General features: G+C 41.3%; 1 protein-coding gene across 1 annotated transcript in view; it reads left to right on the plus strand.

Annotated features, from left to right (window-relative positions):
- Window positions 1–18,953, plus strand: part of crhr1 (corticotropin releasing hormone receptor 1) — an 86,157-nt gene that overhangs the window by 13,426 nt on the left and 53,778 nt on the right. Inside the window, exons 3-4 of the mRNA XM_080789113.1 lie at window positions 1,193–1,249; window positions 2,081–2,206. Of these exons, the coding sequence (XP_080645239.1) occupies window positions 1,193–1,249; window positions 2,081–2,206 (183 nt within the window). The remainder of the gene's footprint in view (window positions 1–1,192; window positions 1,250–2,080; window positions 2,207–18,953) is intronic.

Below are 18,953 nucleotides of genomic sequence, written 5' to 3' on the forward strand. Positions count from 1 at the left end.
TTTTTTCTACAGCACAATGTACTTTAACAATATCTGAAAGGGACAAATGTCCCCTACGTAATCTATGTTGCATGTGTGCAAGTATGCACTCAAACCCAAACACGCATGCACATTCACATGCACGAATGCATGATTGTATGTGCGCATACACACGCACGCACACACACACACACACACACACACACACACGCTCGCACGCACGCTCGCACACCCACACACTCCCTAATTCCAGTGTCAGAGAGTATATTATAGATAGCCTATAGAAGATATTAAATCACAATTCAAAAATAGTCTTTTCGAGTGTTGGTTTTACTCCATTTGTCATGGCTTTCTTGTGCCATGCGTTTAAAGTAAGATGTATTATGCGTCTCCTAGAACTACAACAGCAGCCAGTGACAGTGGATGCCCAGTTCGGCAACGTGTTTCCTACTATTCATGCACTCGTAAACCTAAGTCAAATTGCTCACACATTAAGGTAAAATAATATGCACATTTCCCAATGTTGGTTGGAGCTGTTCTGTGTGCGTTCTCTGCGCATGCGCACATAGACGCACGGCCGCACGCACATCACGCCTCATTACCCATTACACCCATGGTGAAAACCTCACAAGTTTTTTTCCTTCCCTGGGTATAACTCAGGCGCCCTGAATAGCTCTAAAAGATAGGCTATATTGTAATAGTGCTACAAGTCATGCTATATTAGCACAGTGTACTCATTAGCAGTTGTACTATCTATCTGGGCAATGCAGTAAAATGTTGTTTAATTAAAAATGTACTTGTATACCGCACATTCAACATATGAAAGCAAGACAGTGAAAACGCAAGGGCAACACAAATGTTATTATTATTACACAACAACACTGCCACAAATTATGCCCGCAAGCTCCTCCTCCTTTCAAGACCTTTTTATCCTAAACTAAACTGTATGAGACATTATAGCATTAATAGCATAGCCCCTCAAGGCATGTCCTGGTTCATGTTCCTTGCTTATGGTCTTGTTTGTACTTGGGGATAGGTCTGTCACCAGTGTTTACCGCTGCCCTTTCATGTTCACCCTCTGCAGATGTTAACTTGGATCTAATGAGATACTCATTCAGGACTGCCCACCTCTAAACAATCTAAATTGAGAGCGAGTGTTGTGGGATTGGGTTGTGCGGGGCTTATTAATGAAATTCCTCCCTCTGGATTGCAGTGTATACATCGCCCTCCTGGAACCACACCTCCCGCAATGTCACAGGTTGGTGGAGCGGTGAGTTGGACGTGCCTGGCCTTGCATTTCTAACATGTGTGAAATTGATTCCCTGTCTTCTACCTCAACTACTGTTACCACTCCGAATGTATTGTTGTGGAAGCGGTGTGCACGGGAAGGCAAGTTTGATCTCGTCACAGATGTATAGTAGAGTAACATCAAAGATAAGACCATGGCTAGAAATAGACTTGGCTTGGTGCCACCAGAGACAGGAATCAGCACAGCGCGGCACTAATCAGTAGCAGTATGCATACATTCAGCAGTGTAATTCATCAGCAGGATTGTTAAAGCATTACCAAATTGTCGCCAGAGCTGTGTAGTGCTTTTCTTTTTTTAAATCACAAGCTATGTCAAGTATGCATGTTCATGTCTTATGTTTGTCCCTCACTCCAGTTGATCACAAACAGTGTGCTGAAGCGCACTGGTATACCACGAGACAAGTGTGACTTGGGATTTCATGACCATGCATTATTATAGAACTATATAAAACATTTGACTATTTTATTTACTATATCAGTACTTTGTCCACACACATTCTTGTAAACCATTTTCAACATGGCTTTGGGTATGTAATTATAAACAGATTTGTATAATAATAATAATAATAATAATAATAACAAAAAAGATTATTATGATTATGATTATTCGTTTCACCCACCCACACACACAAAAACGACAATAGCAGATACAACCTTGCATGCGACATGTGAGCTAATTTTCCGATTTCAAACCATTGCTAAAAGCATGATAAAAAAATGTCCTACTTTTTCTTTTTTAAAGTCACAAGCTATGTCACGTACATGGCTGACATTTCTGTCTCTTACTCCTTAGGTACAGGCATCTACTGTGACACCTCCATTGATGGCATCGGCACCTGCTGGCCCAGGAGCAGTGCTGGGCTGATGGTGTCACGACCCTGTCCAGAGATGTTTTACGGTGTCAGATACAATACCACCAGTAAGTCCATGCATTTTCAATGGCGGTGACAATAGACTAAAAGAAAACTGATTAATTCCCCTTGTCTTTCCCTTTGGGACAATCTTATTTACGTAACTGTGCACACATAAATTAGCATGAGCATACAAATTAACAAGACACATGTGTATAAAAAAGGGTGTCTGATTGTGACTAGGAATGTTTTTCAGGGAGGCTTTTTGTAAAGACCAAGTATACACACTCAGTTGCACAAATGATTGGGATTACTATTCTTTGTTGTCTTCCCTACTCAGGTGCCCCAAATAGCTCTCAAAGAAGCAGTTTTGTAATTGTGCCACACGCCTTGTTGTATTAACCTTGTGTCTCACAGCTCATAGCAGTGGCATTACTGCATCAGGGCAAAACAAAAGCCTCTGATTGTGGCTGACAATTAATCACAGTGGCCGTGACAGGCGTACCTGTGATTGGAACAGGTACTGAGCATTGAAATGAAAAACAAAAGAAAGAAGAAAAAAAACGGTGTATTTATACCGGTGTATATATATATATATATATATATATATATATATATATATATATATATAATATGTGTGTGCAGGCCAAAGAGAACTTCCCCAGGGAAAGGAAGGGACCGCACACTCTAGAGACTAGTCAGGACAAGATTAGTTATGCTTAATTTCTTTATTGCACGGCGTGTTTATGCAAGCACCTGACGAAGCCAAACGGCGAAACGCGTCGTGCAATAAAGAAATTAATGGAATTGAAGGCCGTGGTGGCGGAGGATCTGACCAAGGGGGAGGATGTAGATGGTGAAGAGAAGGGGGTCGAGCACAGAGCCTTGGGGGACACCATGGGTGACTGGGGCAGTGGAGGAGGTGCAGTTGTTAAGTTCAAGTCCGTTGCTCTCCCCTTGTCCCCCATATATGGTATATTGGTGTAGCGAGTGAGGAACAGAGACATGTATTTAGACAGACATTCATTCGTTCAGACTTTACTTAAATTATACATTAGATGTATAATGGGGAAACTTTAGTGTTGTCATAATGAGGCTATGCATTTACCTTGCAAACATCACCTCTGTAATTTATTTACCCGTAGTTCATGAATCCATCTTGTGTGTGTGACTGTGTGTGTGTGTGTGTGTGTGCGCGCAAGCACGCAGATGTATGTGTGTGTGTGTGCGTGCGTGCGTGCGTGCGTGCGTGCGTACGTGCATGCATGCATGCATGTATGTATGAACATTCATATGTACGAACGATATGTATTGTACAGTACTGTACTGTATGACTTCTTCATTAATCTCGAGAAGCATTCATCCTATTCACTTCACACAGCAGATGTACTGAGGACTCAAGGAAGTGCAGTGTTGAGTGGGAAGGTGTAAGGATGTGCAGTTCTCGAGAACAGTGTGTGAGGAAATGGGGATAAAATTAAGGAAATGGATAAAACATTTGTGTAGTAATGCAGCGTAGCTACAAAATATGCAAAGATACACAGCATACTGTATTTGTAGCTTAATTCGTATCTGTAAACAGGCCAAAGTTTTTGTAACTTTGTAGCGGTTACAGCTTTTGTAGCAGCTAACATCAGATTTGTATCTTTATGTTGATGGCTTCCATTGAATGATACTGGTAGCCTGTATCTTTATGTTGATGGCTTCCATTGAATGATACTGGTAGCCTGTATCTTTATGTTGATGGCTTCCATTGAATGATACTGGTAGCCTGTATCTTTATGTTGATGGCTTCCATTGAATGATACTGGTAGCCTGTATCTTTATATCTGCCAGTGTGAACACAGCATAATAGTCTATTTTTTTTTTCTTGTTTTTTCTTCCAATATAAGCATTTTTTCTTCAATGCACTCAGGAGGACAAACGAGCAACATGTTTTGGACCAGCATTTTTCTTCAGGCAAATTTATGTTTTCCAAGGCACACCAAAGCTTGCTCTTAAAAGCACATAAACAAATGCATTTCCCAGTAAACAACATAAAATATGATTATCAGCACATTTAGTTTAAAAACAGAAATTAGTTGGCTATTCTAATTTACACAATCCCACAACCCGGTAGATGTTTCCTGTGGCCCATGTTTGGATCCCCAACACACGGTTTGTGTACCACTGATCTAGGAACACAGGCGTGCGCGTGCGCATACGCACGCACGCACACACAGATATATTAGAATATATATACTGTATAGATTTTTTAAATAGCTTTGAAAAAGCTCAATGAAAAATAAGTGCTGACAATGGCCATTTTTGGCGCTTTACAATTAATTTCTCCTGGGAAGACATACTCTTTTTTGTTTCGTTTTTTGCAGCTCAGCCATGCAGGCCTCTAATCAACACGGCACAGTTGGTGTCCTGGTGGCTCAGCCAGGTTGTGCACATGCCGCATATGGCAGAAACACACTCATTATGTCAGGTGTTTGAATTTGGCTCATGACCTGTATCACATGACACCTCCAATCTCTCTAGTGCCGGTCCTGTCATTCTCCACCGCATTCTCCATTAAAAAGAAGCACCTCAAGCAGTAACCTTAAACATTTTGATTTTGAAGATAAAATGGAAATAATTTCCGTTATCTCAGTTATCAATCAGTTTCCCTGTCCCAGCTGTCGTTGTTACGATTAAATGTCACAGAATTAAGAACTGTGCCTCTTTCGTCCCTCCAGATTCACAATCTTTGGTCTTAAATAGAAGACATGCATCGCTTCGTGCCAGATGATAGTCCTTTCATGTGACAACCACATAGATCCAACTGTCTGACTTCTTTGTCATTTTATTTAAATTTATTTTAAGAATTTGATTGTGTTCAAAAACTCATTCCATTGTTTTAAAAACTGACTTTGAAAATCTATGCATTAATTACCACATAAGGGAGGCTCTTGTGTAAAATAATTGTATTATCCTGTATGATAACCCAAGTGCCCACACGTTTGCGGTGGAACTGGGGTCATCATTTACTTTGTGCTGATAACATGGTTTGGGACACCAATTAGTTGCACCAGACCTCCTAGCTGTAGGACCATACAATATATCACAAGACTGCCCACGAGAATCTGGAATACCTGGAGAGTCTTTGCAGAGGCTGTACGCATAACACAAATAGAAAACCATGACAACTGTAAATCAACACTCTAAAAGTTTTTATAATGTGATGTAATATCTACTCACTGTAATATATATATACTCACTGTAAATTCAGGGTGCGTGCGTGTGTGCGTGTGTTTGTGTGCTAAACAAAGGTACTGTCCCATAACTCTGCCTGAGTCCACCTATAATTTGACACATGGCGATTTGTTTCACCTAGGAGATTAGCATAATCACTCTTATCCCACGAGAGCCTACTGGACCTGCTAACCCTATCATCGTAATCCAACATTAGCATTCAACGCCTTCGAGGGATCCCAAAAGCTGAAAGAGTAAATGAGATGCATAGATGAATCTATATTTGCGGGGATTCAGCACACTATCCCATTAATGCTGCTTTAGGAGAATGTGGGGCATCCCAAATGCAGACCTCGGCATAATTATTGTAAAAACTATAATTATTATAATAATGGCAATAAAAGTCAGGTATGTTATTGTGGGCAATATTCAGGATGATATATGAAATATCAAACGGATCCGTGTTGATCACTTGACTATAGAGATAATGTGTGATGTTTGGACAACATTTTGGTAGTAATGTAAAATGTTTGCAAAAATTCGGTCTCCTGGGGGTGTTATATTAGGGCAATGTTAAAAGTGCAAAGTTTCACCGCAATCGGACACCGCGTTCATGATTTGCAGCGTTTAGTTAAAAACGGGCAACTTCTGCAATTTTTAGATCCGTCTTGATCACATGACCATCATGTGTATTTGCGTGAAATTTGGATGAAATCCGGCCTATATGAAAACACTAGTGTCCCAAATGCAGTAAGTAAATAATTAAATAGAATATACAATTGTGGATATAGGCCTACATATTTTAAAGAGGTTAATTAATCATTAGAATCGGTGCATCTCAGTCTCAATAGAAACTGATGGTCACTCGACCATGCTTTCCCATTTTGAGAGAGAGAGAGAGAGAGAGAGAGAGAGAGAGGATGCAGTGTTTGGGCAGTACAAGTCACTATAAAACTGAACAAGCAAGATATGATATTTCAACAAGATGTCTGGAGCTCTGCTAATCCCTGCATGTGAGTAATAACGATATATAGCTAGATCATTAAAAAAAGGTGGGAAAGCAAGGGTGTGTGTAGTTGTGTCAGTTGCCAATACAACAGGCTTAAAGCTACTTAATTGTCAGCATTCTTTTATTGACCGGTCAGGCCGGCTTACTTCATTTCAGCGCCTTATAAGGAAAGTTGCGTGGCACACCTATCCACGGAAATCTATGCTCACAGTGTTGTGGAAGACTGCCTCTAAGAACCACACGCCCACTCGCCACGCATGGTCCCTTTGGGAAATCCAGCCAATATCATGAAGTATTTAGGACACAGAGGTCGGAAGACAGAATCTATGTCCAAGTACAGTGTATGTTGAGGCTGTATTCCATCATGAACAGAGACTGACATTTTAATGAAAGTCTCTTCCTGTTCAGAATACAGTTTGCACATAAGAACAATTGTGTATGTATCCATTTTGTGCAACAAAACATTTGTGTTTTAGGAAAAACTCTTTTTGGCGATACTGCAGCCATCTGTCAGAAGTAGTTGCGTTGCTCGAGTTCTGTTGACGCGACAAACTATATTTCACAAATATGTAAGTGTGAGTGTTCCAGTGCACCTGTTCCTTGTCAGCTAAAACTCTTCAAAGAGTGTTTGGCGCATGCAGCTGGATCCGTAGGCCTTAGTAGTTGAAATATTTTGAAACCCAGGTGTCTCAGATTTTGCACATACCACAAACACAACCCTGTAATATATTTTTTAAAGAAACACTTTATGAATCTCAAAAGCCCTTTCAGTAAAGAGAACAATGATGTCTAAAAGACACAGTAGTGTGGATGGACCAGTGGCGAAAGGATCTGGCAATGGGGGGGGGGGGGCTCTGAGTCTGAACCTGGCCGTCATCAGCGCATCGGCAATGCATTAAATCTTTCTTAATTGAGCAGGTGACCGTGCAGGCGTGCACAGTGCGCACACACAGAATTATAGGATCTACAAGCTCACGACACGTCGCAGGCAACGCGTTGTGAGCTTGTAGAGCGGCTATTTTGGGTGTGCGGTACCGCCGCGCAACGAAGTCGAAGTATAGGCACAAACGAAACTAAAATGAGAATAAGCAGAGATTCATTCATTTCGAGTGGAGAGCTACATTGCATGCTTATGCTGAGTGAAGTGAACCGTTCCGAAACAGCGGCCTATGTCATGACACTTATGTATAAGTGTTGGGCTTAAATTTTATATGTTCATCCGAGGGACCGTCACCTCATGAGTAAGGCTATGGACCAGAGCTACATCCCTACCTGCTTTCTCTGCACCATTTAAGGCCGTTTCCAAATGTTAAAATGTAAAAGACCAATATTATTAACAAGATGGTGAGACAGCTAAAACAAATAGAATAAAGTTTACCTTCAGAAAAAGCGTTGTTTATGGCTTCTGAATGTAGGAATGAGGATACGTCCCAGGTGCATCCATGTATGTATGTATTTTGTTATAGTTATTCTATTTATAGTGACTCATAGGAATAGACTACGTGACAACCAGGAATAGTCTGGTGACCACCGGAGAGACAGGTGGCAGCCGGAAAGTAGACGGCACCCGGGAGCAGTATGGGTTGGCGCCCCAGCCTGTGTCTGCCTTGAGGCCTTGAGGCCATTCAAGCCTCAAGCGGAGCCTTCGGCACCACCAAGGGCAAGGTGGAGCCTGCAAAACCGTTGCGGCTTGAGAATCCACCATTCCTGAATAAAGTTTTTCCCTAATGGGACTGATCGAGGGTAGCTACTGGGACGTAAGTCGGGACTTGATCACCCCGGCTGGGTCACCTGAGTGAGGGGTATGATGTTGGGAGACCCGAAACCCTGATGACCTTGGGATACATCACTGAGGATACGTCCCAGGTGCATTCATGTATATATGTATTTTGTTTTAACATGTGATGTCTATGGAGTGACGTCACGTCAACACCACTAGGTCTGGAAAGGGGGCGTGGAAAGGGGGCGGGGAATGGCTGTGAGATAGGCCTATCAGGCTTTCACCGTCGTCTTGACTCTTTTTTCCTCCTTCTTCCCCCTTCATGGGCCCCTTGGGGGAGCTGGGCCCCGGTGCATTGCACCGGTTGCACTGTCGATATATTCGCCACGGGGATGGACACTACAGATGGTGAAACTACCGGCTGACATTGCCATTCTTAGAAAATAAATAGTGTAGTAGGAATACAAACATGCATTCAAAGAAAAATAACACAAAAGCATTGTGCGGGTAAAGATATGTTCAAGTGTTTTTTTGTGACAACCAGGTATAGCCTGGTGACCACCGGAGAGACGGGTGACAGCCGGAATGTAGACGGCATGACAGCCGGAATGTAGACGGCACCCCGGGAGAAGTATGGGTTGGCGCCCCAGCCTGCAAAAGCCCAAAAAACCTTCGGTGAGGCCTTTAGGCCTTTGCGTGTGTGTGTGTGTGTGTGTGTGTGATTGTGATTGTAACATAACTGCACCCATAATGTTTGTGTCCTTGTATGCATTGTGCGTGCGTGCGTGCGTGCGTGAGTTGGGCAGCTAATCTCGGACAACACTGGACCGATCAGTGTGGAACTTTGCACAATCCTCAATAGGCTAAAGAGAATCCACCACATCATACTTTTCAAGTCAGCCTCATGGCGGCGCTATAATGGTGTGCTTCACATTTTGGCCTATAACTCTTGAATGTAGGACAGGTCATCCAATCCAAAATATTCCCCCTGTATTCCTTGGTTCATGATGAAACCCATATTTGTCCAAATCACTAAATCACTCAATCACTTACACCCATAAGGGGCTGCACCTCACAACTGAACTGGTGGAGATCTGTGCTCAGAGGAGCGCACTCTTCTAGTTGTTTTATATTTTTTATTATTTGGTTGACTCTTAATATTTGGACTCCAGTTTCTCTCTAAACCCACTTCTTAGTGAGTCAAGAGTTGATCTTCCCTCTTGACCTACTTTCATACAGCTTATTTCATAATATTTTCTCTAATATTAGAAAGCACAGTACTCAAAGTTAGGATGAAAGGGGGAAGATGTTAGGACTTATGACCTAAGAGCTAGACCCAAACCCCACAATGTTGTGGGTAAATGGCATGTAAGCTCAAAAGCCCCCATCTTGACCTACTTGCATGTTACAAATTATTCACACAATATTGCCACAGCCAAAACAATAGCAGTGATGGGGGATTGTACCCGCCACCATGGAAATTATGGAAAATGTGAATTTGGGGGGTAAACAGCCAATGTTTATGAGTTGTAGAAGCTTTTAAAGATACATGTGGCTAGTTAGAAAAATACTAAAGTAGCTGGAGAATTCCTGGATGCAGCAACCAGACACTGTGTCTGATATCTGGCCCGGTTACACAGGCCCATACAGCATCAACTGGAAACAGCAGTTCCATGAATCATAATAGGGCAACTGGATCGGATTTCCAAAATTAGATTGTGACAAATCCTAGACTTAAAACATAGCGCCTAAGCGCCATAGGCCGGGATTGTTTTGGCTTCCACGAAGTAAGTCTTTTAATCTAAACAAGTCTGTCTGGGTGCTACGTTACAACCTGCTCCAATTAGTACAGAATCACTGTTCAAGACAGCACTGTGCTCCTACAAGGACCTTCATTATTTAGCCCAAAATTGGGCTTAATGGGGTGCAATCAATGCATGCTGACTATCCTAAATATACTTCAAAGCTCTGATGAGCTCAAGCTCTGATGAGCTCAGTCATTGCAGCATGTTGCTACATATGCTTTGGGGCAATGACAATGATCTGGGGGACATTGTCCAGACCATTCAGCCACTGGTTTGTGACAGGTGCCCATGGCACTGCATGCACGCCCTCCTCTGGCTTTGTGACTCATCCGGGCATAACTAACTATCCTTGTTGTTATGTCGTTGCGCATACCCCCATCCCCATCCCAACACCATTACCGTGTTTTCACTGAGCTTCACTTGTCCTTAATGGTTCCCAGAGGGCAGCCAGACTTGAGTGTGTCTGTTCGCATGAATGTACGTGCCTGTGCTGGCTCCTCCGTGTGTGTACAATATGTGTTTTTTCTATGTGCATGCATGTTTGAGTGTATTTACAAAAATGTTTATATCAATTATTCTAATCCTAGAATCATCCCAGTGAGTCATGACCATAAAACCTTTGATTATGTGATGTGTTTTTTTAAACACTAAACAAAGGGTATTTATTAAATGAATATATCTTTACAATTTACAATTTAGGCATTTAGCAGACGCTCTTGATCCAGAGCGACTTACATTAAGCAAAAACAAAAGCATGGCATACATCACATATATATAAAAAGTAGTTTTTTCTTTCTAATTTTTTTCTTCTTCACAGAATCAAAGGTTTTATGGTCATGATTCTCCAGGATCCTGGATGGCTTGATTCTAGGCTTAGTGTAAAGATGGCTTTCAACTATAGAGCTCCATATATGGAGACGACAGAGACATCTAGTGACATCAGGTTATTATAGAACTCCATATATGGATAAATACGGACGTGACAAGCATCCAGCTAAGCCCTATATAAGAGTGGGTATTTCCATTGAAACTAGATGCTAGCAGCATTTGTTACGCTCCTCGCGAGAGACTCCATCGCCTTCCATACGAGACAGGAGACAGGATATTTGGCCTTTCAACCTGCTTCAACCCAGATATTCTCAGCGATGTCTGGCCAGTTACAACCCAGACATCGTTGTGTCAGAGATATCGGCATCCCTGTTACGTTGTCACCGGACACCACTGCGGCGGGTTCTAACTCAGACAACCAGTTCTAGTTGAATAGTATTTTATATGTATTTTATACTATAGAATAATTGATTAAATGAAATATCAAATATCTTTGTAAATCTCTATAGAAAGAACAAACACCCGCACACTTTTTCAAATGCAGTGAAAAAAACTTTAATAGGGAAACATAGCAATAATCGATTATTAAAATTAATAATCGATAATAGTTATATTTTATTTTATGAAAATCTGTTGGAAAGGCAATATTGTCATCCAAACAGGACAGGGCTATAGGCCTACCAAAGTGTGCCTGGGATGTGTCTGTGTAGCTGCATGACTGAGAGAAGTGTGAGTGACTCCAATCAAGATACAGGTTTGGAGGATTTAGCCGTTGTTGGGAATTCACCTAATCAGGCTGGGGTTGCTATGGTGATCAATTGGATCAACACTGGTCCCCCCCCTTGGGGGGAAGAATTTTTTATTTGTAGGTTTCATTAACAACCCCCCCCCCCCCCCCCAAACGATTAATCGATTAATCGTTAATATTTAATTATACAAATCGATTTTCATTTTGGACACATTTACACATCCCTAACAAATAAGAGAGCATCTTTTTGTAGGCTGTCCCTCCCCCTTTTTTATAGCCTAAGCGCTGTATTTTGCGTGTCTTAACTTAAGTACCAGGTCTTATTACTTAACTTAAGACCTGGAAGCGTGATCAATGCCATTTGGCTATTCTGAGTGGCCAAAGAGCATTGACCACGCCCCCAGGTCTTAAGTTAAGTAATAAGACCTGGTACTTAAGACACGCAAAATACAGTCCTTAATCTCTATGGGAAATGGGAGCGTTTTCAGTGGGTCCAGAAAACCACAGCCACTGCTATGCTCTCTATGTGCATTGCCAGAGAAACCACAGTCTGATAAAACTGGTCTCGTTTGAAAAGATTCAGATAGATGTGTAAGTCTTACTGTATTGTAAATTGACAAACATGACAGATCTTACGAGTATTTCCAAATATCGCAGTGAACAGAGATGTTTTGCAAATGTAAAAAGGCTTGTCCGTTTTTAGAGAACTGACCTTCTTTTGGAGAATTGCCAAATCAATTGCAGTAATCAACATTACATTATTGCCAGAATTACACATTTCATCCATAGACCCTTGTCAGGTGTAAATCAAGTCTAAAATCAAATCAAGAAACAAATTAAAAGCAAAACAAAGCCAACAATCATCCTTGTCAATAAAGACAGACAAACATAGATCACAGACATGCAGGGCAGAACAGCTGAGACATTAGACAACAGCTTTGCAAATCCAGACAGTGGCAGGTTAGATTAGCAGCAGACAGACGACTGCATTACTTGGATTAGCAGGATATTTACTTTATCGATCTTGCCATGTTATGGAAATAAAACTGTAGAAAGAGTCAATCTCATGGACTCGTACGGACAGAGGCTCTTCCTGAGGCTATAAAGAAGGGAAGGAAATGTACTGTAGGTATTGTAGGCCTACTACAGTATGTCACTTTCTTGGTGCAGCAATTCCAGCTGGCAGATTCATCGCACTGGGAGGCAAACTGGAGCCGAAAACAAAAACAAGAGATCAGAACACAACGTTTCTTCTTTTATTTTCTTGAACCAGTTATCTGACAAAGGTCAACAAAAATAAACATACGTTTGTCCACCCGGCTCTCAATGAGTGCATTGAACTCATGGCTCCAGTTTGCCTCCCAGGTGCATCTATGGCATAGATAAAGATTTGGCCACTGGGCCGCACGTCAACACCACATTACACACCCATTAAGCAGGGCAGCTTGCCATAATGCCACTGTATGCCTGAGTTGTAACTCAGTATTTGTGTATATGCAGCTTGATGCACACCTTGCTCTGAGTCCAGCTAGTCTCAGTTAAGCCATGTGAAATCTGGGAACACATTGACAGACATAAGCAGACAGACCTGATCAAAGGCAGAGCACTAGCAAATAAAGATATTAAGAAAATACATACATAACAAAGATAGATATGAGCAACAGGACAACAGTACTTATAGCCTAGGATACTGTAAGTCAACAGGCCAGCAACAACACACATATGAAAGGCATAATACTTGGCAGTCAGTGTAGCAAAATCTGACCCGGGTTTGTGTACAAGATTGACTGATAATGTTGAGCTTGTCTGTGAATGTTGTTTTCCACTGCACAAATTAAGTTCAATTGTATGTAATTGAATAACAACCAGGGAATGCAATTAATTGTTCTGTTCTACACACGACACACACAAATACTCGTGCAGTCTTACCAGCATTGATGATTGATTTGATTTGACATCGGAAATTCTGCATTGGCAATATTTAATCCACACAGCGTGCGGGCAGCTGTAGGCTTTGGGACTGAAAGTTGCAAACTCTTCTAATAAAGTGCTATTCAATCAAACAATCAGCGCCAGCGGCAGGCGATTATTGGTAGCCTAATTTGCCATGGTCCATGGGCAGGATCGAGTTATTTACTCATACTCAACTCTTCACTGTTTAACAGCTAATAAATCAAACTATTTATATTAATCCAACCATCGTGGTTTACATGTTGTCTTGGAGGAGGAGGATCACATCCACCGTGGGTGAGTTCAACCTAGGCTAACGCCGTCCTCCTCTCTTCAGTGGTTCTTCCAGCTGCGCCCCATATGTAACCTCAGTCCCTACGCTCATTCTGTAGCTCCTGACCTACAGAATTAGTGTAGGGACTGAGACAGACTAGTCGGAATCGTCGGATCGTTTTGATTCATACCGAACCGAATCCCGACCACCAATTATGGTAATAGGCCGACGACGGGACCTGTCGGGTTTCGGTCGGGTATCCCAGCTCTAATGTGAGATAGTTGCAGGTTTGTGTGTCTGTTTGTGTGTGTGCACAGGTCTGTTCCTAAAATATAAATTCCCTGCTCATTTTAAGACACAGGGCTCTAAAAGAAACATAAATGAACCAACAACGTGACTATACAAATTTGTGTATGTGCATTGCTGTATGCTGCTATGCCAAGTGACTGACAAGTGTTGAAGTCTATCACTCACTGTGAGTGATTTATGGTGTTATCTTTCTGGTACAATCCAAATGTGTTAACTTAAGAGGATGCATTTGTTAGGGGTTTTGCACAGAAAAGCAGACGACTGATGCTATCATTATTGATGCTTACTTGCTGAATATAAGCCATGTACAAGATACAAATCTTGTGGGTCACAGAACTAAAGAATTAAAAAAATATATAAAATACAATAAAAGTCAACCCCCCTCGGAGGGGTTGATGCTTCACTGCATGTGTGCGTGAGAGAGAGAGACAGCATGTCGAGGTGCATGACGAGACCCAGCCCTCGTTGACTCTGTTCAACAGACAATATGGACTTTAGAATGTAATAATTACAACGCAACGCACGCAAGTCTATTTTTTAAACCTATTTGTAACGGTTTAATATATAATGCACGGGTAATTTCGGGTAACTGCATTTCAGACGATCCGAACGAGACCCGCGGCAATTTGGGATGGATCCCACCCTGCTCGAGGGACAAGTCAATATTTTGGGCCCGAACCAGCTCGGTTCTCGGTTCGGCTCTCACGTGTTCGGTTCCGGATGGACCCGTGCTGCCCTCTAGCATGCACTATCTCTTCTGTTTAAAGGAAACAGAACCCTTTCTCAAGGCTCAGTGACTGGTTATCAGATCATGATAATACATGTATTGTTGTACATGTGATAAATGATATATAGATGTATGTACGTATATCATAATATATTTTTTATAGACAAAACATCAAATACAAGATCATAAGACTATAGTCTATAGTTATTTATCATCTTCTTTTTAAACATTTCTTTAAACACATGGATTGAACTACGTTCCTTGTCACAGCATTTCCACAGACTTACCCCTTTCACAGATACACAGTCTTGCTTTGTATTTGTTCTTGCAACAGTTGTATCAAACATGCCAGCATTTCTAAGTTCATATTTGGTTTCTTTTGTCTCGAACAGTTCAAGGCCCATTAATTAAGATTTGAGTGCCAACCCTAACGAGGTTCGAACCCCGAATGTTCAGGGACAGCCTTAGACTATTATCATGTGTGAACTGAGTGGTGCAGCTCCCCCCCCCCCACCTCTCTCTCTCTCTCTCATTAGCAGGCAACATTGCAGCACTATCCCTCTCTCTGTTTCTGGCGCCCCCTACTGGTACCCTATAGTCATATACTTGTGCTCATGGCCACATAGGCGCATACGGACATTGCTGGTTGTAGGAGTAGTTGCACCACTCAAAAACATGACAACAAGAAGAATGACAATGGTAACAACAATGAGCATCAACAATCTCCGTTCCAATGACAAAGAATACACTTTTTTGCAGAATACAGAATACATTTCTTTTCAAAGGCGTCAAGATTACTCAGCATAGAGACATCACCCAAAATAGCTATTCGTGCATCAGGAGTCACAGGTTTTCCAATAATTTTAGATAGTTGTTCAAATATACATTTGGATTAGATCTCCTTTAACGTGTTGACATCGAAGACAATTGGATGATGTCTCATGGCTAAATTGATATAATCTGTGAGGTGTGTGATAAATTCTGTATAATATATTAAATTGAATTAACCTGTGTATGGTATTTGTTAAAGTTGTTTGGGTGTTCTGGAGCAATGACTGCCATTCTATCCCGTCTAATTCTAAGAAAAGATCATGTGTTAGACAGCCCACCGCTGTCCAGTCGCTAGTTGCGTTAGATTTAATTACTTAGATTTAACAACTTACCTCCTGTTGTTGTCGATCGCATCGAGAGTGTTTTGGCTACATTTAGCTGCTACATCCACATCCGGGATAACATCCGGTCCGTCTGTAAAAGTGCTCCACTGCTATAAATCGCTGAGCACATTTTATTAATGGATTAAACAACCCCAGGCAATTAAGGTGTTAAAAATGCATTCACAATTAAAACATGCACAGCTACAAAATTGCAAGGTAGATTTCATATCCACCCAAAATACAAAGCTTATATGAAATATTGTAGTGAAATTAAGTACATTCTCTCTATAATCTTAGTTTGTTTTAGTTAGTTTTGTAAACACACAATACAGTTTCAGTTTATTTCAGTGCTCTCAGACAGACAGACAGACAGACACACGCACGCACACACAAGGACAGATAGACAGGGGCAAAAACATATCTGTCTCGGCCACGCCTTGTCGGCCTGGCTTAGACGAGAGTAGCTGATGTACAAGCTTGTAGGTCGGCGATCTGTGGCAAAGAGACATGCATGGTGAAGGCCAAGAAGACTAGAAAAAGGAGCCCCAAGTACAGAACCAACTCAGGTCCAGTTCACTAGTCAAGAGGGTTTAAGTGGTTAACAGAACACCTACAGTAGATACTTTGGAGACACTCAGGTCAGTCAGCTTCATCCTCTGGGTTAATTCTCTCAATTTCCCTGCATGTCTTTTTGGATCAAAATACAGCTTGTGCTGTAGTTTCACCTTTTGTGCACTTTGCCTGTATTGGAACAGGGTCACTGAAGTGACATGCTGTAGAAAAGGCACACCTGCTATATACAGTAATTGGCCCAGTTACGATTTTTCTCTATTACGTTCTACTTTCCCTTCTTCCATTTCTCTCCTTGGTTTGTCTTGTCGTGCAGACAGACAGACAGACAGACAGACAGACAGACAGACAGACAGGTACTGATCCTGCAAGTGAAATCTTTATTGATCCTGCAAGTGAAATTCAGTTGTCATAGCACTGCTTTTGTCTTATTTTGTCTCATCGCTACTTAGTCTGACCCAGTCTTGTCTCATCTCGTCTCGTCTAATATTTTGGCCAGGGAAGCAGAGCAGTAGGCTACAGAATGCCATGAATTGTTTCTATTCAATTCTGTACCTAGATGCAACATATCCAACTCCAAAAATACACAACAATAGACAATACAAATAACTAAGACAAAAGTGTAAAATAATATAAAATAGCGATATAAAAAGTAAAATAAAATACAATTGCAAAATAAATACATTAATTGTGTACTGTCAGTAAAACATGTGACAGTAATAGTTTATGCTGTACTGTAACTTGTGCTTACTTTTCTGCCTGTCCTCTTCAGTGCCATGAACTCCACTATGCAGCCAAGTGCTTAGAAATGATGAGTAACATTGGTGTTAATAGTAACTAAACTACCTCGACTTATTTCATGCAGTGCTATGGTCACAGCACAAAGCCACTGTCTGGTTGAACAGACAAGATTAGTCATTGGGATTTTATGTGTTGTTGGTGGGATTGATTGGCTTTGAGCAGCAGATTGAGTTACAGCTACAGAGCTCACATAATACCTTCTCACACAGACTTTACTCACACAGATGCTCCCCTTCCAAGAACCATGGCTGATCGGTTTCAGTCAACCGGCTGCATGGATTTATTCCATTTGTCTTGCTCGCTATGTGAGATACAGTTTTTTGTGAATCTCATTTGGTGCTCATGAGATTGGGGATTTTTCTTTTTGAAGTGTTGAACTGTTAATCAAGTGTGATTACATTTGACGGAAGAATATTTGTAAGCTTACAATTAACTAAAAATAGGGACTTTCCCTGTCATGTGTCGCTACTTTGGTATTTATAGTGTTTGAGCTACACAAAAGTACTCTTCAAGAATGACATGCTGCTATAGGCCTAACTGTATTTGCATGCCATGGTCTCTTTTGTTGTGATTTGAAATGAAAAAAGGGGTCAAACCATTTACCTTGGGCTTGTACATATTATGTAAACCAAAATTAATTATCCCCTGCTCTAAATAGCCAGCCCCCCATAGTCAGCCCCCATAGTCAGCCCCCCATAGTCAGCCCCCCATAGCCACCCCCCCATAGTCAGCCCCCCATAGTCAGCCCCCCATAGCCACCCCCCCATAGTCAGCCCCCCATAGTCATCCCCCCATAGTCAGCCCCCCATAGTCAACCCCCCATAGCCACCCCCCCATAGCCAGCCCCCCATAGTCAGCCCCCCATAGCCAGACCCCCATAGCCAGCCCCCCACAGTCCCACCAGGCACAATTTTATGTCGTCGCTGCCTTAAATCCAAATGAATTTGTAGCTAAAATGTCCAAAGTCACCACACCAATGTATGGTAAAAAAACCTTCTGGCAACGGTTACATGGATATGTAATGGATAATGCTACATGAAATCAGTGGTTATTTTTGGGACCCTGTATCCTGTACGTTGTGGCTCATATTGACTGTGGGGAAACAGAACGTCAAACATATTTCCAATGTAATGTAAATTGCACTGCATTGCAAAAATGTATGATTCTCATACAGTATAGCATGGGTCATGAACTAAAATCTTCAGACAATTTCAAATATGAAATTTAGTTTTGACCTTTTTGTATAATTTATTATCTCCCAGAGTAATATGTGTGTGACTTTGTTTATCTATAGATGTTTATGTATGTTTATCTATAATATGTTTATATGTGCCACATAAATGTGCCACTCAGACTTGATTTTTTGCAACAGGACTCAGCGATAGGTTATTGCAAAGACAACAACACTATACTTTGACTGAATGTCACAGAAATAGCATCACAAGTTGCTGTCAGGCTCTGCTTGGAATGTCTGGAGAATGTTAGAATGTGAAAAATATAATATTATAAAGAAATGTCATTTGACATGAAACGCATTTGCTGATTCACTTACTAACCTGGAAGAAATATGTGGCTCTGGAAATTACTCCAGTCACTTTGTACATACCTCCCTATAAAGACAAATTTATTTTTAAATTAAATCTTTGCAAATGTAGTCCAATTGAAATATATAATATTATAAATTTGAGACATAAAACGCTT

This window comes from Protomyctophum bolini (assembly GCF_963924005.1).
Source record: "Protomyctophum bolini genome assembly, chromosome: 18".
In the NCBI taxonomy this organism is placed as follows: Eukaryota; Metazoa; Chordata; class Actinopteri; order Myctophiformes; family Myctophidae; genus Protomyctophum; species Protomyctophum bolini.